Source organism: Branchiostoma lanceolatum, chromosome 18 (assembly GCF_035083965.1).
Source record: "Branchiostoma lanceolatum isolate klBraLanc5 chromosome 18, klBraLanc5.hap2, whole genome shotgun sequence".
NCBI lineage: Eukaryota > Metazoa > Chordata > Leptocardii > Amphioxiformes > Branchiostomatidae > Branchiostoma > Branchiostoma lanceolatum.
Genome location: NC_089739.1, coordinates 4,627,028 through 4,646,597, shown reverse-complemented (window position 1 = coordinate 4,646,597; position 19,570 = coordinate 4,627,028). Strand labels below are relative to the sequence as shown.

Genomic DNA, 19,570 nt, shown 5'->3' with positions numbered 1-19,570 from the left:
TTCTTCTCCAAACAAGTTAGGCCAATGACCTGGCCCAGACGGCTGTCACCATGGTTACTGTAGCAGACACGCTGTTCACAGTGTTCGATTACATTATGTAGCAAGTGGCAGGACAGAGCTGGAGGGGCTGGTCACCGTAAATAGAGCCATAAATGAATTTGAGTAAGAATAAACAGAGCAGTAGTTTATTAAGCTTGACCATGTGAAGGTACATGATGTATTTGCTTGCAAATGTTACTTGCATTTCTAGTTACAGTAATGTTCATATACATCTATCAATTCATCATGTCTCAAATGTAATAGCGCTGATTCCCAGCCCTTAGCACTACGCCGCGCTTTTAACTTCCATTGATTTTAAATATGTATTTAGATTTTACGAATTAGAATACCGCGTACGTTTTGTAAAGTCTGACTGCAATTCAGTCTGTTGACCGTCACGGTCTGATTGTATTGTGTGTGCAATAAACCATTCATCATCATCATCATATTTGTATGTTGATTAATTCAGTTGTATCCACTTGTCAGTTTCTATGTATAGTTGTAAAAGACCGTTCGAAACTTACGCTGCTGTCGATAAGAATTACATGTTATAACGTAGAAGACGTTAAAAAAACTTTTCAACATTAATCCATGAACTTAAAGTTCAAATCCCGTAAATCATTTAACAAAATAAAGGAAATAGCAGTACCCAAAAAAGGTCTTGCGTCAACCTATCTCGATCTATAAATAGATAAATGAATAGTTGCTTCCTCTTCCAAAAATTTGACTTCACAGGACACACACAAATTACATATGTTCATACTTCTTTTTTGTGCCATGTACTAGTACTGTTTTCTTGACTATTTGGTGACCTTGGCAAGGGTGTGACTTTCGTCGCCTCAAAGTCTTGTGTGCGCTGGTAACGCCGACTATTAACGCCGACTGGCGGTTTACAGCAATAAAGCAGCTTTCAACATGCGCAATATACATTGATATGTTTAGGCCATGCTGATTTGATTATATGGATGACATCCACGCGCACATCAATTATCGTCATTTCTTGAAAAAAGATAAAACGTTTTCTAGCATACTGTAGACCGTGCAATGAAGCTACAAAATGAGCAAATATGTGTCGTTAATTGCAAAATGTATTCTAGAAAACGGACACTTATGACTAGAATACCAAAATCAAAGAGGAAGATGTGAAAGACCAAAAATGAAGAATCCATTATTTCGTATACCACTCTCAGCGGATGCTGTCTGAAACGTCTGACAGTTTCAAAATATCAATTTTATCCAGTTGCTTGAGCAACTATTTTTGGCACAGTCTCTGTGTTTAGTCATTTATTCAACCTTCCTGAACACGTAGATTTCACTATGAATTCAACTCTTTTTAAAACTTTTTTTTATTATTATTCGCACGCTCGCATCAGCTTGGGGGTTCCCAGAGGATGTCATCCATATAATCAAATCAACATGGCCTTATGTGTGATAACTGAACTAACATTAGATTACTTCATGGCAAATGATCCTGGTATGATCAATAAACGCAATAATTTTGACGGTTATGCAACCGCGCTCTCATTGGTTGTACCGCTTATTGACATTCTCCCACTTGGCCGAACTGGAAATTGTGATGGACAGCACGATCGGCCTATTCAAACGCCGATCTCCCGACCCCATACCATTTAACTAGACTCTACCAGCCTCCGCGGGTCGCTGGGAAAATACTAGTAGTAGAAATTGGCCAAATAGAGTCAATTGTATGAAGGGAGTCGGCTACGGAGAGACGGTCAAATATGCAACCTGCGCATGTTACCCTCCATGGCCAAAGTCCCCCGGCAAATGTTCTCCCAATAGCAGGCGCGGTTAGTCTGGTAGAGACTACAAATCAACAGAAACGGTCTGGATTGGCTGAAATGGATAAACAGTCTACCGACCTTTAGTCTTCTACCCTCACGGCCATGCAAATATCACATGGTACACCGTGCATGGTACTAGAACGGTTCAGATGACCTTCAAGATAATAATCTACGATGGCGTCCTCGAAAGTTGTGTATCACCTGGCCGTTTTTCTGTTCTTATTTACGGCGAATTATCATGACTTTGTACAAGGTTTCTCAAGTAACCTGTCTTTTAAGTCGGATGGAGACGTTATGGGAAGGAAGGGTGCTTCCTACGCTGGGAAGTGGAAATATCTATCCATCCTTGTCTCGGTAAGTTGGTCACGTTTTTACCACTTCTTCAAAGTGATCTAAGGTCATATTAAGGCAGAGTTCTGATGCAGTTTTCTTCTCTATCCTCCTAAATCTTGTGGTTGCTGTTGTTGTTTTCTCTAAATACGCGGAAAAGGCACTCAACCTATTACTGTATAGATCTCATTCGTGTATTTTATATTTCCCCCATGAATCTTTGAAAAACGCCGCCTGCAGGCGATATGTATTCCTGGGTTAACAAAATAAAAAACAACAACAACAACATATCCAAAACATCCATTTGAGAAGATTTTATGATGTAACGTTACGTACACATTCATGACTCCCCACACTTGCTCAAACAGACGATATACAAACATAATTCCACAAGGGGACATAATTCTGCCATCGTGAAAAGAGACGTCCAAACAGATCTCGTGCTCCAACCCAACGTCCCCCAGTATAATGCACTCCTGTATATCTAAAGTGTGCATACCTGGGAGGTGCTACACTAGAGATCTCTCAAAGTTACTCAAACCCACTGTTTTTGAAAGTGGCGGATTTATGTAACCTGGCGGATTAAAGTCAATGGAGGTTACATCCCCAACCCCATGGCAAAGTTACCTTCAAGCGTTTCAACCAGTCGCAAACAAACCGTTATGTATCATGTTAATGACAACATTTCATGCACAATCTGAAGCTGAAATATAAACTTCAAGCAGACGTAGGGTTGAATGATCGTAATGTTTTCTGACTGCGTGGCTTTTCTGACAGCTGTTGTTAGTGACGTAATCAATGGACTCCCACTACCGATGTTAGGGACTATGTTTTTCGTCAGAGAAGCCCGGCAGTTGCAAGTACCCACACATCTGCTTTGCGATTACTAAAGAGGTCAACGGCCGACCGAACCATCCCTTTTACCCCTCATGACTCTTGTCCTGAGTCAACCGGATCGCAGATTCCCAGCTGAGACCTTTCCCCAGTTAAGTTTACTTTGGTATGGATGTTTATTGGTATACATTACTGATTAAGTTATAATGATTGCAGATGTAGTAAGATATCATATTTCTATATCACTGTAATTATGATAAGCAAGCACTGTAATTGTACATCTACTTTATCACTATGACCTGTACTTAGCTTGTAAGAGCATAAATGTTCAATGAAGGTCTTTCATTAATTCCTTACACCGCGAAACAGGCTACAATTTCCGGAATATCCGTTTTCTGTACATGCACAAGTTGAAGGAAACCCAAGCAATATTAGGGTCCGGAAAATCGGACTTTGAAAGTCGTTTTATTTTGTCATTTCTTTCTATACATGGATTAGTTCAAACAATACTATCACAATGTATACATAGCAACATCCATGATGCAAAAACACGACGTTGTTGTAATGTGAGAACTCATTCAGTTTTTGAAGGCTTGCGAAACTAAGGGGATCATCGTACGGCACGATTTTGCGCGGTTTTACAATCCCAAAAGTATGAAGCTATTACGCAAATGTGCTAAACAATGTTAATAAATGTCACTACCATAAAGATATCAGCATATCTTTTATTTCCATTTTTTGGTCCTAATAATATTGCTTTGGTTGCCTTTAAACACTTAAGAAATGGTTTTCGGGATCTTTTTAATTGACCGCAACATCTATGATTTGACAACACGCTTAAAGATCAAAGGCTACATTGTTTGTCACGTGGATTGTAGAGCTCTGCGTGGATTGTATGTATACGTGTTTGCACTTTGGCCCTAGTGGGCTCACCATCTAAATAAACAATTAACGCTCTTTGGACCGCAACGTACAGTTGAAAAACAACACCGGCGTAGCCTGGGTGCCATCCTATTTCTACCGGCCGGGTGCTCCTACACTAGCTACCTTTTTAGGGTAGCGAGTGTAGGAGCCCCGGTAGAAATAGGATGGCACCCAGGCTACGCCGGCGCGCCACTACTGGGAAAATGGCGGGCACAGTCCTTGTCCGAACGTGTGTGGTACATGTTGCGATACTGTTACTATATGTGATTATGGAGATAGAGTACAGTACCAATGTCATGCCAGCTCTTCAAACAAACAAGAAGTTTGGCGGCCGTTACCCATACTTGACCAACCTGAATACGGTAAGGAAATGCCAAAAGATTTGTTGTACATGTACATGTTTTGGCAACAAACTGTTATATCATACTACGATGGGTTTGAAGATATCATCTGCGACGGCTGTCATATCAAAATATATTTCTCAGACACCCTACTTTTTTAAATCATAAGGTATGAAACACGCTTGAACCCCCACTGTTACAGGTACTGATATGTAATTTTTTTTTAAATTCTGGTCCATGGATTAATTTACAGTTATTTTTGGTCAAATAGACATGGGGATTGGTCATGCCTGCGGAAGAATGCCAATCTGAAAATTCGAACCTACACATAACATCATCCAACGTGCCTATATTTCACTGAAGGACAAACTACATGTATGTCGTCTGCCTGTTGTGTTTTAGTTCTTGATGTACGCGATTGATATTTTCCAGGTGGCGCAGACGGTTTTCTTCGGGAGTTGTGTACTGAGTGACCTACTGGAGGCCATACTTGGCAGAAAACCCGGTGTGCTGAAAGCGGTCCAAGACTACCTCTTTGCCGTACTGCTGTTCCCTATGGCTATGGTAGGGGGCGTTCCGTACCATTATAGACTTCAGATGCCCTTGTTATGTTAGGCTACACCAAGTAATTTTTATTGATGACGTCCTTTGGAGACCCTAAATCTAATGCGAGAGCGCGAAAACAAGAAGGGCTGAAAAAAACAAGATGCCTAGATTTGAAATATAATAGTCGACGACACATGTTAGGACACAAATTGAATGAGAGAACACAGTGTAACAACTAACAATTCTTTTATTCATCATGAAAACAGCAATAATTTGAATAAATCAGTTGAAGTTGAACAGCAGTTGTTGTCCTGTCCTGTTTCTTACGATTTGCGGCACTATCGTAACTCTTTGGTCATAGTTACAGGAAGCGTAATTTCTTGTGTTTTTTTCCGGGAACAGACCAAAATCAATGCGCGCGCGGACGTCATCCATAAAAATTACTTGGTGCAGCCTTACCACATTTGGTGTGAGCGAGTGTGGGGACGAGCATAACCTAGGCTAGGGGGCATCATTTAAACCACGTGCACTGTAAAACATCAGAAATGACACTTAGTCAATCTACTTTAAATTCGTATATATTAATGAGTTTATATATGTATCCCATAAAATGAAATGTAGTCTCAGAAAAATGTCTCATAGCACTAACATGACAAATATAATGACGAATATTTGAATTGGTCATGGAGAATTCACACTTCTATGACAAGGAAATATAAAGAGCACATCCCTTCCGTCCAAAATTGAATTACTATTTTTGGTAACGCCTCAGTGGCGAGCCAAATGGTATACTTTTGCTGGAAACCTCATGTAGATTGATCATCTGTATTATATCCTACAGACTTGTCAAACACATTCTTTGCATTCATAATCAACCATTGTAGCTTACGATGTCTGCTAGAGGCTATATTGTCTTTCCTATGCAGATGGTTCAGTGTCTGTTCTGGGGTCTTTACGCCGTCGACCGGGAGCTAGTCTATCCCAGCAAACTGGATGCCATCATTCCCAACTGGTTAAACCATGCCTGGGTACGTTCATTCATTCATTCATTCATTCATTCATCATTTATTCTTCATAGAAGTTCTTCCGTCTTGTGCAAATTGTTATTCTATCTGAGTATACAGAAGAACTATTTTGCACGACAATTGTACACGGTACAAAGTATGGCAAGAATTCTTAAACATAATACAAAATAGAAGTATAGAATAAAACTTAACATCCTAATTACTAATGCAATACAATAAGGGCTAGCATACGTTTTTGATGTAGTGTTATAATCGAGTGGGGCTAATCATTGGTTTCGGTATTTTATGACCGTTGCCTTAACTATATATTACTTCTATTATTGCTGTCCTTAGCACACCACCACGGTGCCTGCATTGCTGCTTGAAATGTACTTTGTGCGTCGCAATTATCCGGCACGGCGCGCAGCACTACCTGGGACAGCCTTCTTCGGAGCCGCTTACCTAATTTGGTATGTGCCTAACTCATCACAGGCTGCATACATTGATATAAAGGTTACTGAGCTAAAAAATTCCATTTGCCTTATACAATTTTTACACCCGCTAATGAGGTATTGTTTTCAGTGGTTGTGTGTATGAGACAATTAAGGGTTTAAGGATGATGTTTGGTTTATGGGAAGGTGTTACGATCCCAAATATGCACACCTTGTGTGAATCTTCTAGCAGCCTTCCTTGGTACTGCAACAAAACATCCGGTTTTCATATCTTCTATTCTGGACCTGCTATGGTTCTGGTTTTTAACCCTTTAAGCCACGTTGTCTCTGGCAATGTTGATAATATGATATAACATAAGGTAATAATGTAACTTGAGCTTAATCTTTTAATACTCTCTTTAATAATTGAAAAATAATAACATGATTTTTCAAACAGGATCCGGATCGTGGCTCACTATGGGGGTTTCTGGGTCTATCCCTTTCTGCAAGTCATGGGGCCGATAGAAACCTCCATCTTCAACATGGCTGCCATCGGAATGCTCTGTGTCTTCTACCTTATTGGTGAATATGTCAACACAAAGCTATGGGGTGAGAAACTTCATTATTTCGGGCAACATTATGCAACCATATAGTAGATAAGCACTTGAGTACTTAGACCATGTTGATTATATGGATGACAGTATGATAGTATGATAATAGTATGATAATACGCTAAAATAGCGTATGTTCGAATGAAATCTCACCCGTGTTGGTAAAATACATAATTGTGCTATTTGAGCCTTGTTCCAACAAACAATTGATATCATCATCATATTGTCTTGAGAGTGTCACGGATGGACAACACCCTCCTCCTCCAGTCCTCACTGTCCTCCATTGCTCTTGACAGTTCTTCTGGTGCGCATCCTGCATCCTCACAGAGCTGAGGTCGTGTGAGGTCTGCCTACACTTGCATGTCCATATTTTGGTGCCCACAGGAGGACGTCCCTGAGGACCTCTCCTTTACTAATCCAGGAAAGACCAGCAAAACAATTGAAATAACGTATGGTATTTCTTTCTGCAGATCGAGATGCGTTCGAGATTTCGTCAAGAACAGGGCGCAAGAAGAGCAGCAAAAGTGCATAAAACATGGATACAAAAATGCCACAAATAGCCTACTGGGAAGCCATTCCATTGGTTCTTCATCATGCGACGATTTTTGGTAGGCCCCGTTCTAATGTCGTAATTTTCAATATGCATGGTATACATTGATAAGTATATCAGAGAATGTCTTGACGTTAGAAACTCCTCCAATGATTGTAAAATCCCATTGTCATCCCATACTTATACACCATATTGTATAAGATAGACTAATTAGCCTAATAAAATGTTATCTATGTACCAGTGAATGCCATACTTTGTACCGTGTACAATTGTTGTGCAATGAAGTTATTATCATTATGTTAAATAGAGAACGGATCAGTGTAGCATCGAATGTTCACATGATATTTAAAGCTGTTTTTGTTCTTGTTATTCTTTGTTATATTCAACACTTTGTATTCATGTGGTAATGATGAAAGGAAATTTAACTACAGAATCAATTGTCATGCAATCAGCCTACAAAACTATGGGATGTGAATTTATTCATTTATTCGTTATTTCGAGCATGTAAAAAACATAGAAAAATTCTACATTTAAAAGAGATAGAAGCTTAACATAAACACCGAAGGACATACAAACATGAATATGGGTAAACTAAATGCAAAATTTAATGATTCAATGTTCGTTTTCAATGTTGTGGATATATAACACTGCTTCTTTAACACTGTTTACTGTCGTTCAATTAACATACAATAAATACCAACGAATATTTCTCTTGTTGTAGAATGTTACTTTGATTTGAATCACGTCTCACGTTGTCTTAATGACACATTTTGTATGTTAACTGTTACTGCAATCCAAGACTTTAACATAGTATTCCTTGCTAAATTTCACATACATTGATATACTAATTGTAATATACATATAGCAAATATAGTTACTGTACGTGTTAAGATCATTGTATTCAATTTTGTGGACGATCTAAAGTTGTAGCTGACCCTACGAAAGTACCAATGCTTTTCTGAAATAAATTTTATATTTCACAACGGTTTTGCCCATCTGTGCTGTAGACCTTTTTGCACTTGATGGTTCATGCCCCTATCACCTTTTGATGTACTACCCCTATATCAAAGAACCGCAGAGAAATTGAACTGGCCATGCTTCCAATTAGATTATACATACAGAAACTGGCTGCAACACACATGAAGATTAGTACAACACACAAAATAACCATTAAAGGGAGGAGGATAGCCACAGTGTCCATATTTATGATACTAGGAGCTGGAGTGGTTTTATATTTCCAGTCGTCCGCACTGCGAGCTTGTCGGCTGTGTCTCGTTTGCTTGAGAACTGAGGAGCTTGAAGTTGAATCCAACGTCTGTTTGGGATCATCCACAAATACTGCTCGAATCTCGCGAGACATCCCAACTCTCGCGTGATCTTGAGAAGCGGCGCGTCCTTTCTTGACCCATGCCCTTTGGATTTTGGGATTGAGACGTGCTGCAAGCGACATCTGATAACGTGTTGTTTGAACAGCATTCTGCTTTTCAAGCTGTGTAAGTTTGCTATCTACCTGGTCATTTACTGAGTTTCTGGGACCGTTGCCAAGTTCACTGTCGAAGTCTATGCGAATACCTTTCAAGCGTGTAGAGGGTTTGAGGCGCAACATTATAGAAGCTTGCCGAGCAGAAATCGTTATGAAGAATTGTCTTTTCTGGTTGCTGTATTCGCTAGCTGTGCCTTTTGAGGGTTTGTACATAAGATGACTGCCATGTGTCGTCATTTCCGCTTCCGGCGTGGCAGGGGTCAACAGGATTAAGGTCAGCAAACACAGGCCCAATCGGGTGAACTTTTGCATGTCGTCAATGTGGTCCTTGTGAAAGTCACACCTCTCTGTTTAGTCACAGTAGTCTACAAAAAATAAGGACATTTTCAGTTGATCATGACTTCGTCAGTACGTATACCCCATTGTATCTATGACAATTATCTCTGTATATATAGGTATGTATGATATGATATGCAGACATTAAAGCTGGCAAAAATTCTGGTGAACATCGCATGGACGCATTTACTCAGCGTTTGACATCATTGACTGTTGCCAATGTATACATAAAATCAATCTATCCACCAAAACAGCACAACATAAAACGCTCGAACTCATTTTCTCATTCTGTATCGTTTCCATTCAGCAAACCGATGAAACTTCAGTTCAGTTTCATGCATCACGTTATTTGTATCATATCATTACACTGCAGTTGATTTTGACACAACGAATGTTACTTACCGTGCCTTAAAGTAATGATACTGGAGATTGCTTAGCTGCGGAAACCCAGTCGTTGTGCATCTACGTTCGAAATAGGAAATCTGAGAAATCCTACCGTCTTAGGTCTGAACTACTGCATTATGTCGTCCGGCTTGGCAAACCTATATTATATATGAATCTGAGTAGCCGAGTCAGTGTGCCAGCAACTGATGAATACACCCCACATATGTATGCCATGACTTGACGACTGTGGGCCGGCCGTGTACTGGGAAACGGGCCTCCTGGCACCACGGTAACATCTGTACTCTGGCACTGACGAGCACGCTATGTCAACGTACATTAAAATATACGTCAACATCAACTCATCCTCTTAGCCATGAATGTGAATAAGCCCTTGTTTAGATAAAAACATTCAATGTTGCAAAACAAATCATTTTGCAAAGACACACTTCATGTGGCATACATGTGAGATTGTATCTTATATGAGCCTTACGATGATATTTTGATAGTAGATTACGAAGATGCCACAGAGCAATGGCTTCTGCCAATCCGCCATTTTTGTTTGCCCAGTCGAGGGCTTGGCGGTTCGACATGTGATGTGGAATGTCCCGGATGTCTGCGGACATGTCGACAACAAACACCCCGCCTCTATTTTTCACGGATATAGAGTGCAGATGTAGGTCAGTGCACTTTACATAGCCTGACTTATGCTAGGGTCACATTTCCAAAGCGGGGCCCGGTCGGGCAGCTTGCGGGAACGAAAAGTATGATATAAAATACAACAAAGGACACAAAACTTAAGAAATTTACTCCTAACTAGAAATTGTGTATTTTCTTGATATGCATATTTTACTTTTTGTTTTCGCAAACATCCCGACCGGGTCCCGGCTAGGAAATGTGACTCTAGCATAATGCTACGGTCACAGGGGCCCCGCCGTGTAGTTTGCGGGGGTTTATTTTGTTGTTTTTTTGCACTGTCGGGAGTGACTGGAGGGTCTACGTCGAGAGTAGACCAGTCTGGCGAGATCCGAGCTTCCAACATATCATAACATATATACGTTGCGTACCAATTTATGTATATTTCCAAGTCTTTATTGATCCCAGATGCGTGTATAAACATCATCAAGTGATTATGAAGCATTTAATATTTCTAGATTGCATAAAATCTCTGATAATCTAACTCTTTGGAAGCCATACGTATACAACAATATATATTTCAAGTCACAGCTATATCAACAATACGTTGCTGTAGGAGTTTTTTGGGGGGCAAGCTGTATAAAGAAACTTATCAAATTGACAGGTTTTTTTTTTACTTTCTTTATATAAGCATTTACTAAATAAGTGTGACACATGCATTATGTCTAAGATATTTCCATAACAAATAGCTATTATATTACACTCACATCTCGTCCTAAATCTGTATTCATAAAAATGCGACTGCATTTAAAAAGTTACAATGTTTTTGTCATAAAACGTAACGTAGCAGCAAGTGAAATTCATACTGGACTCTTTGTGTGTATATTATGTACTGTGATCATATTCTAAGCTGCAGATTTTAAGATATGCGATTTTTGGTCCATTCCTTATTCCATCCTTTCTACACATCATTTGAAAATACAGAAAAAAATCTGTCTTAATAGAAACCCACATCTCAGTTTGACTTCGTGATCACATTGTTGAAATGTATAAAATCTTGATATTTCTATGTATCGTAATTTCAAAATACTTGCAGCTCCTTTACTCATACATATTGTATATACAACAACTTATACGCTTGAATTGTTTTCACTTAAAATTTCAATCGTTTCACGTGCACCCCATTACGTATACCTAAGCATTTTCGAGTTTGCTCCTAAAGCCTGCAGTGTTGTATCTATTGCGCATGCTCTGCATGGACATCTACAACGCCACCTTGCGGCATTGGCATAACTTACAAAGCGCGCCTATAGGGTGTTTGCACGTGACGTCACAACCGCCATCTTGGTTGGTTCAACCCAGAAGAGTCAGACCTATAAATGTCTGCATCTGTATCTATACAGCTAATATAACCGCCCGTCGGCGTAAAACACCCGCTAGATTTGTATGTGAACTTTTGACTGCAGTGAAATTTGAAATTCACTTGAGATAACCATCCAGCATGGTGAAAAGTGCTTACGCCATATTTACGTGAGTGCAAAGATGCTACTACTACATGTACTAGTGCAGTTTTTACATACATCTTATATATGTACATTTCTCCTTTTTTCGTCAGTCTTGTAGCTCGCTGCTTTCTGTGCTTCACATTGAACGGTAACCATTCCGGATTTCGGAGCAACTCATTACTCAGGAGTTGTTACCTATTATATTTGTTCAGTTCTCCTTTTTCAGTCTTAAAGCACGATGTTTTTTGTGCTTCACGGGGATTATTCCGGAGCAGATCATTACTCCGGAGCGAGTGTCAAGTCACTCTGATATAAATGTTTAAATGCTCCGGAGGTTGTTGATATGGAGTTACTCCGGAGCATGTTCATGGTTCACAAAAGGAGAGAAATGTATATTTTGCTCCGCAATTGCTCCGGGGCTTGTTGATATGGAGTTACTCCGGAGCATGTTCATGGTTCACACAAGGATGTAGATGTACATATTGCTCCGCAATTGCTCCGTAGCTTGTTGATATACTCCGGAGCTTCACACAAGGAGAATGTTGTCGCTCTCCAGTGACTCCAGCGACTTGAGAGACCTCATCTCCCAATACTCCCGCCTGGTAGACACTCCCGCCACGGCGTTAGCTTCCTCCGTGGAGGTCGACGTGGCCCACGTCTCCCACTGCACCGTGTGAGAATATACCTGCCGCTGTGGAGAGAGAGGAAAATCATTAACTCAAGAGTTGTCACATTTCCTTTGGACAGGAATTAGATGATTTCGCTATATAAATTTGGGAAGTCAAGAAGTATGATTTGGCACAGGTGTTTATTCACTCAAGGTTGGTTTTCTTGTTTCGCCCTGCCATAACACAGACCGAAAGGCAAAATATCTATTCAAACGGTACGACGGGGGCCGATACCGACTTCTGATCTTTGCCCCGTAGCTCACGTCACTTCCGGAAAGTCACGTGTTCCAAGCAATCAGGTCAATTATCCCAAAGAAGTCATGAAAACTGGTCAACAAGATTGTGAAGCCACAATCTTGGGGTTCGAACAAAGATAAACCATTGCTCGATAATACTAGTATTATATGCATGTACATGAACACACTCAAACTTACAAACTAAGATAAATATCTAGTTTCTTATTGGATATGTGGTAAGGGGCTGCATTTGTCATTTTGGATGATGCCGTAAAGCCGGCGGCCCCGTGTATGAGTGAGCTTTAAGCCTTATCCTCAAGCGTCAAACCGCACGCAAATGAACCCATATAAACACACATATCGGGAAGCCTACGGTAGGGTTGTCCCGGTGTGCTTGACTGAAAACGCGAGTCGTAGCGAAGCCGCATTGACCATACAAGCTACTTGAAAAAGCAATATGCTTCACCTCAGCTGAGGATTACTGCTTTGCCTTCCTTTTTGTTTTAAAGGAGCCCAAAGCAATTTCCAAATGTTAAAACTGGAAATATGGCGATCTGTATGATGAACATTTACTTGCTCATATCAGCACATTTCTATCAAGATTCTATACTTTGGTCATTTAAGAAGAGCACAGAAACAAGCAACACGAGGAGTCCTTTATATATTGAGACCACCAAAAAATCAGCACCCAGATTTTCAATGAGTTCCCACCACACGTCATTGCATTGATATTTGCTCCAAGAAGGTCGACATGCAATCGGATGGTGTTATTTAAACTTACTAATACAGTAGTATGTATATAATTATGTAGAAAGAACTATAAAACTGAAGTTGAAAATCCAACTTCTAACATTCTGAAATTGCTTTGGGCTCCTTTAACGAAGTTTCGAAACGCATCACGTACCTGGAACGTTGTCGTCGCTTGGCCCGGCGGAACAGGGCTCTCTGTCGGGCGGGTCGGCTCGCCGTGCGCCACTCGGCTTCTCGGCCGGATGTAGAGGAAGAAGAATGCGCATCCGGCGAACGCCAGGAAGAACAGCCCGACCAGCGTGCCCGCTATCACCCACACGGCCTGTGTGATCGTGTCCGGCTCGGGGTCATCGGGATTTCCCGGTGGTGTGTCCGACGATGCTGTCACAGGAAACATGGCAGAACATTTGTGCTCAGTCTATTCTACAGGAGGCAAAGCTCTGATAGTCTTGCAGTTAAATCGAACTACAGAAGTTATAAGTTCAAAGTCAACGATTTTTTTCTTCATTTAGACGCTGGTTTGTCCGACGATACTGTCGCAGGAAACATAGCAGAACATTCGTGCTAAGCCTATTCCACAAAAATGGCGACCATAGCATGTCCATAAATCGAGATATCAAAACAGGAAGTTCCACATCAGTACCTTAGAAAACTGCTAGGAGCTGTTATCGAACTTGACTTTCGTTTTCCATATAATGAGGATCCATCCACAGCTTTTGGAGATATGCTTCTCACAAATACAAAAACACACTCACACACAAACACACACGCGCGCACACACACACACACAAACACGATTAAAAGAAAATCTTACCACGACTTGTAGTTTTCCCGGCTACCGCTGAATTAGTCCCGGACCCCGGCCCTCCTGACACCGTGGAACCTGCTCCCCAGGAAAAGCCGCCAGACGCCGTTTCTGAAGACGAGTTGTTGCCAGGAAACGACGTCACAGATGACACAGTGACGCTGTAGCTAATTGGTGACGACACTTTGCTTGTCGTACGCCCCAACGTAGTCGAAGCCTTTGTCGTTTCTCTTATCGTCGTCGTCGCCGGTTTTGTGGTGGACAGGGTTGTCGTCTTTTTTGTAGTCGTGCTAGCCTCGGTAGTCGGTGTAGTAGTTGTTGCTTTGGTTGTTGTAGGTTTGGTTGTCGTCGACAACGTTGTTGTTGTTGTTGTTGTTGTTGGCGTTGAAGTCGTTGTTGTAGGTTTTAAAGTCGATGCAACTGTGGTTGTTACTGTTGTAGTTGATGGTTTTGTGGTTCTGGCTGTTGATGTTAATGTTGTACTTGTCGTTGTATACTGCAATGTTGTCTGAAGGCTTGATAGAACAGACCTCACCGTCGTCGGTGTTGACACACGTGGTGACGACGGTGGCACGACCGTTGTTCTAAGCGTTGTAGTGGTTGGTCTAGATGAGGATGGTGGCAACGGTACAAAGGGGCTTGTTGTTGGCAAAGTTGAACCCGTGGTCATGGGGATCACAGGACTGGACGTTGTCGAAGGGGTTGGCGGAACGGCAGGCGGTGAACTTGAATGCGTTTGATCGGGGAGACTTGACGATGTTTGAGGACCTACTGGTCCTATTGTTGCACTGTAAAGAAACACAGCAGGTGAATGTTATTATACTGATTATGCTTTGATATTATCTCTATAGACTGTAGAAAAACAACCATTTACCAACCGAGCAACCAACTAACTAACTAACCAACCAACCAACCAACCAACCAACCTACCAAACAAATAAACAACCAACCAACCGAGCAACCATAAACCTACCAACTAACTAGCCAATCAACAATCAGCCAACCACTAAACAACCAATTGAAACAAACTACCAAACAAACAAACAAAGCTAAAGAACGCGTTTTCCTCAAACATTATTTCCAAAAGTTTATTACACGTTACTTCAATAGGATACCATTGGCTGAATTGTGAATCAGCCTTAGAACTGTCAGGGGGGGATATTAGTACATATAACAGTTCTCCGGTCTTTACACTACAAATAGTACGGATCTTACATTGTCGTTGTTTCGCTCCTGGTTGTTGTCTTAGCTGTTGTAGAGGGCGCTTTGGTGGTTGGTCCAAATGATGATCTTTGAGGTGTACTGAACGCGGCCAAGGTGGTTGTATTTGCTACTGCAGATGTCGTGGACATGTTTGCAGTAGTAGAGACTGATCCCGTAATCGATCTACTTGTAGGCGGCACTGTCGACGATTCTCCTCTACTAGTCTCCAAGGCTACAGTTGCATTCGTGGTACTGAACTGCGTTATGTTTGTTGTACCTTCTTGGTTTGTTGTACTGGTTGCTGTCAACGTTGCATTCGTTGTAACGTTCATTTGCGTGGTTCGGTTAGGGGATGTTGTTGTAACAAGTGAACTGAAAAGAGTTCCGTTAGCAGACGCTGTCGTCAATGAAACATTTGTAGGAAGCGTTGTACTTTGAGCTGTTGTATCTGACGGTCCAGTACTTGATGAGACATTTGGAGATACACTTGTACTAGATGAGATGGTGTACGAAGCCGTTGTATTTGAAGGGGTGCTTGAAACCGGAAGTGTGTTGGACACAGATGAACTGGAATATGCTACAGAAGTCTGATTCGTGGAGCCTTCGCTTGAAGGTACGTTGGTCGTCGACGTTACACCGTAAAATGTTGCGGTGTTCAAAAATGACACAGAAGTCGCTGTTACCGACGTGGTATTGGAAACTACAGGATTCGTTGTCACATCGGGTAGAGAAACGTTAACTGTTGGGGTTGTAACGGAAGGGACCGTTGAAACTGTTGGGTTCGTTGAAGACCCACTGCTCATAGTTAATGTTGTACTTGGAACCGTTGCGCTTGGAGATGCCATTACCGAACTTTTGGACGTTGTCTGATTAGTGGTTGTTTCAATTGATGAGACATCTGCGCTAAACGTTGTGCTAGAAATGGTTGCGTTGGAAGGTGGAACAGTTGGAGATGCAGTTGTAATACTTGCAACCGTCGGAGTGGTGGATGCCACACTTGTTGAAACGTTGGTAACCGTTGTTGTATTGGAAACTGTCGCAAGAGAGGACGCCACGCTTGGTGACACGCTTGATGGCGACGTTGTACTTAGAATGGTTGATGTAGGCAATGTAGAAATTTGAGAAACGTTTGTACTGGACTGCCCACCAGGACTCGTTGCGCTTGTAGAAGATGCCTCACTCGAAACTGTTAATGAGGTGGAAGATGGCACAACTGATGTGTTCAAAACTCCCTGGGTGTTTGGTTCCACGGTCGTCGAGTCATTTGCCACTAGAGTTGTAGCAGAAAACGGTGTGTTCGCCGATGTGCTTGAAGAGACACTTTGCGAAAGCGTACTTGTCGACATTCTTTGACTTGTTGACTGCAAGCTTGTAGAGATATTTGTAGCTGAGGTTACCTCAGGAATGCTCGTTGTCTCGTTTGATGAAGTGGTTGAAACGGTCAGATAAGTGGTTGTAGCGTTTTGAGACGAAGATACAATCGATGTTGAACTTTGTGGGGTTGTAGTCAAGGGTGTAACACTTGGTGAAACGCTTGTAACCGTTGTAGAACCCAAAGCTGTCACGTTAGTTGGATTCTCGCTTTGAGACGCGTTAGCGATCGAGTTTCTTGTAGACGCCGTCGTATTGGGAGTCGTTCCATTCGGTGTAACGCTTGCAAAAGAGGTGGTGCTGGAAACGTTCGTACCTGTAGATGCTTCGCTCGGAGGTACATTTGCATTCGTGGTTGTTGAGGAAACCGTTGTTTTAACATTTGGATAGGTGCTTACAACAGTAGTGACGGTGGTTGTAAAGAGGGTCGTTGTATTAGAAAATACAGCACTTGGCGACGCACTTGCTATCGGTGTTGTAACCGAAACTGTAGTATCAGTAGATGTGACGTTGTCTGAAGAGACGTTTGTAGAAGCGGTTGGTCCAGGGGATGTCACTAACGTGCTAGTAGATACATCGCTCAAAGATGCATTGACCGTTAGAGTTGTCGCAGAAAGTGGTGCATTGGACGCTGTCATAGTTTCAGAGGTGCTTGCCTGCAGTGCAGCACTTGAAAGTGTATAGTTGTCGTTGCCGGCGGTTGTAATATGAACCGTTGTATTAGACGAAACAACACTTGTAGACGTACTGGACATCAGCGTTGTATTTGAAACCGTCGCTGTAGTTGACTCCTCAGTACTTAGAGACGTGCTTGTACTTGAGGTTGTAACTGGACCTGTTGAAGTATTTGACGCTGGTGGAATGGTAGTTCCATTGCTTTGGGTGGTATTTGTAATCAACGTTGTACCAAGAGTTGTTGTGCTTACGACAGCAGAAGAATTTTCCGGTGCCAATGTACTTTTTCTGGTCGTGCTAATTGCCGTGCTAGGTGCAGTGGATGTGGTTTGCACCGGCAGTGTAGGTATAGGGGTGCTCAGAACGTTGGATTGAGTCGTTGTGGTTGAAGGAGCTACCGAACTTTGAGTCGTTGTACTGCCGTACACCGTTGTATTAGGTGTAGTGGTTGTATTGCGGCTTGTCGGTGCTTGTGTTGTTGTGTTTGTTGTTGTTTGCACTGATGACGGTGTACTCGGAACTAGCGTTGTGGCTTTTGTTGTCGAGTTCGCTGTAGATGATGTACTCATGGCCGCTGTAACTGTACTTGCAGTCGGTGTCGCTTGCGAGGGAGTTTGCTGGGTAGTTACAACGGGCGTGTTTGTTATTCGAGTGGTGTTCGCGGATAACGTTGCAACCTGCGAAGTAACACCACTCGTTGCCTGCAGTGTTGTCACATTGGTCGTTGATGTTACAGCGCCCCCTATCGTAGTGTTGTCGGTCGGTTGTAAGCTTCCATGACTTGTTGGTGGTGCTGTGGTGCCCCCTTGCGACAGTACGGTTGTATTCACCGTTGTACTGGGTTGTTGGGTTGTTGCAACAACTTGGCTTGTTGGTGGGACCGTTGGTACAACTGATGGTGTAACTGTGCCCACCGTAGTTGCGTTGGACACCGCGTCTTGGGTTGTTGCCGTTGTAGTGTTCGTTGTGTTGATCGCTGTAGTTGTTGTTGATGATGACGTCATTTCCTGTGATGCACCGTTCAACACCGTTGTCGTCGACGGACTGGACAGCGTCACCGCATCCGTAGCTGTTACGACAGTACCGTTTTGCGACAGTGCAGTACTATGAGATGACGTAAAATTCGCTGACGTCATCTCTAATGAAGTAGTCTTGTTAACTGCCTCCATAGTTGTTGTAACTGACGGCGTAGTCATAGTTGATGTTAGCTGGTTGGATGTTGATGTAGAAGTATTCTGCGTTGTACCCGCTGGAATTGTAGTTGAGCTGCTGTTTCCCATTTGCTGATCTGTGGTGCCGGCCTTAGACGTTGTAAGATATTCAGTCGTTGTATTCGTATCTGTCGTTCCCGTTGTTGTTGTTGTTGTCGAATGTTGTGTCGAGGACACATTATTGTTTAAAGTCGTCCCCTGGCTTTGTAAAGTCGACTGCATTGGCGTGGTAGCGCCTCCATTCAATGAAACGCTCAAAGCCTGCGTACTTGCCCACGTAACATTTGCAGTCACAGCTGTCGTGCTAGCTGAGTTTGCTGTGGAAATGTTCCCAGCTTGCGTGGTTGACGATGACAGGTCCAATGTCACATTGTTCAACTGAGTTACTGTAGATGGTTCTGCTATACTAGAAGTCAACGCCAATGTCAATCCGTTCGGTGTTAATGTCGTCTGCGTGGTTGTCTGTCCTACGGTCACCGTGTCGTTCGTTGTCGGCAGACTTGAACTTGTTGTGTCGTTGAAAATTGACGGATTTGTGGTTGTATGTGTAGCGTTAGGAGTGGATGAATTTGTCGGTGTTGTCTCCAAAAACGTTGCATTCGTGACGTCACTCACAGTTGACGAACCCACGGTGGCGACACTAGACGAGTTGTGTGAAACGGTTCGGGGGATTGTAGTCGAGTGGGGATTGGCGGACGATGTGTTCGAATGCGTCACGGAAATTGACGAAGATGCAGTCGTCGTGGATGCTCCGGAAATTGTCGACGATAAATTCGTTGGTGCCGAGGCTGCACGAAACAATGACCGTAGGTGAGTACACTGGTATTTAAGTGTAGCACTTAAAATGTTGTCTAGAATTTTAGATGCTCAAAATGCACAAATGTTAATGTACATGCAT

At 42.2% G+C, this 19,570-nt stretch overlaps 3 protein-coding genes and 1 long non-coding RNA gene across 5 annotated transcripts; 1 reads left to right on the top strand and 3 right to left on the bottom strand.

The window, feature by feature from the left end:
• Positions 1 to 1,939: 1,939 nt before the first annotated feature.
• LOC136424364 (androgen-induced gene 1 protein-like) lies at positions 1,940 to 8,120 on the top strand. 2 transcript variants are annotated; one of them, XM_066412932.1, is made up of 6 exons: positions 1,940 to 2,195; positions 4,703 to 4,834; positions 5,743 to 5,844; positions 6,175 to 6,290; positions 6,709 to 6,860; positions 7,333 to 8,120. In XM_066412932.1, the coding sequence occupies exons 1-6, from the start codon at positions 2,016 to 2,018 to the stop codon at positions 7,392 to 7,394; spliced, it is 744 nt and encodes a 247-aa protein (XP_066269029.1). In that variant the 5' UTR covers positions 1,940 to 2,015; the 3' UTR covers positions 7,395 to 8,120. The 2 variants fall into 2 exon arrangements, with proteins under 2 accessions (XP_066269029.1, XP_066269030.1); XM_066412933.1 differs by lacking the exon at positions 1,940 to 2,195 and adding an exon at positions 4,124 to 4,291.
• LOC136424365 (uncharacterized) lies at positions 7,877 to 10,182 on the bottom strand. Its single transcript, XR_010753875.1, has 2 exons — positions 9,634 to 10,182; positions 7,877 to 9,260 (listed from the first exon to the last, which is right to left on the bottom strand). It is a non-coding gene; the product is annotated as an uncharacterized lncRNA (long non-coding RNA).
• Positions 10,183 to 12,080: 1,898 nt separating this feature from the next.
• On the bottom strand, positions 12,081 to 16,872 carry LOC136424302 (mucin-2-like). Its single transcript, XM_066412852.1, has 4 exons — positions 15,428 to 16,872; positions 14,222 to 15,000; positions 13,562 to 13,788; positions 12,081 to 12,444 (listed from the first exon to the last, which is right to left on the bottom strand). The coding sequence occupies exons 1-4, from the start codon at positions 16,759 to 16,761 to the stop codon at positions 12,280 to 12,282; spliced, it is 2,505 nt and encodes an 834-aa protein (XP_066268949.1). The 5' UTR covers positions 16,762 to 16,872; the 3' UTR covers positions 12,081 to 12,279.
• Positions 16,814 to 18,956, bottom strand: LOC136424624 (uncharacterized). The gene is made up of 2 exons (XM_066413241.1): positions 17,128 to 18,956; positions 16,814 to 16,948 (listed from the first exon to the last, which is right to left on the bottom strand). Exons 1-2 carry the CDS (start codon positions 18,892 to 18,894, stop codon positions 16,814 to 16,816), a joined length of 1,902 nt encoding a protein of 633 aa, XP_066269338.1. The 5' UTR covers positions 18,895 to 18,956.
• Between the last annotated feature and the right edge of the window lie 614 nt (positions 18,957 to 19,570).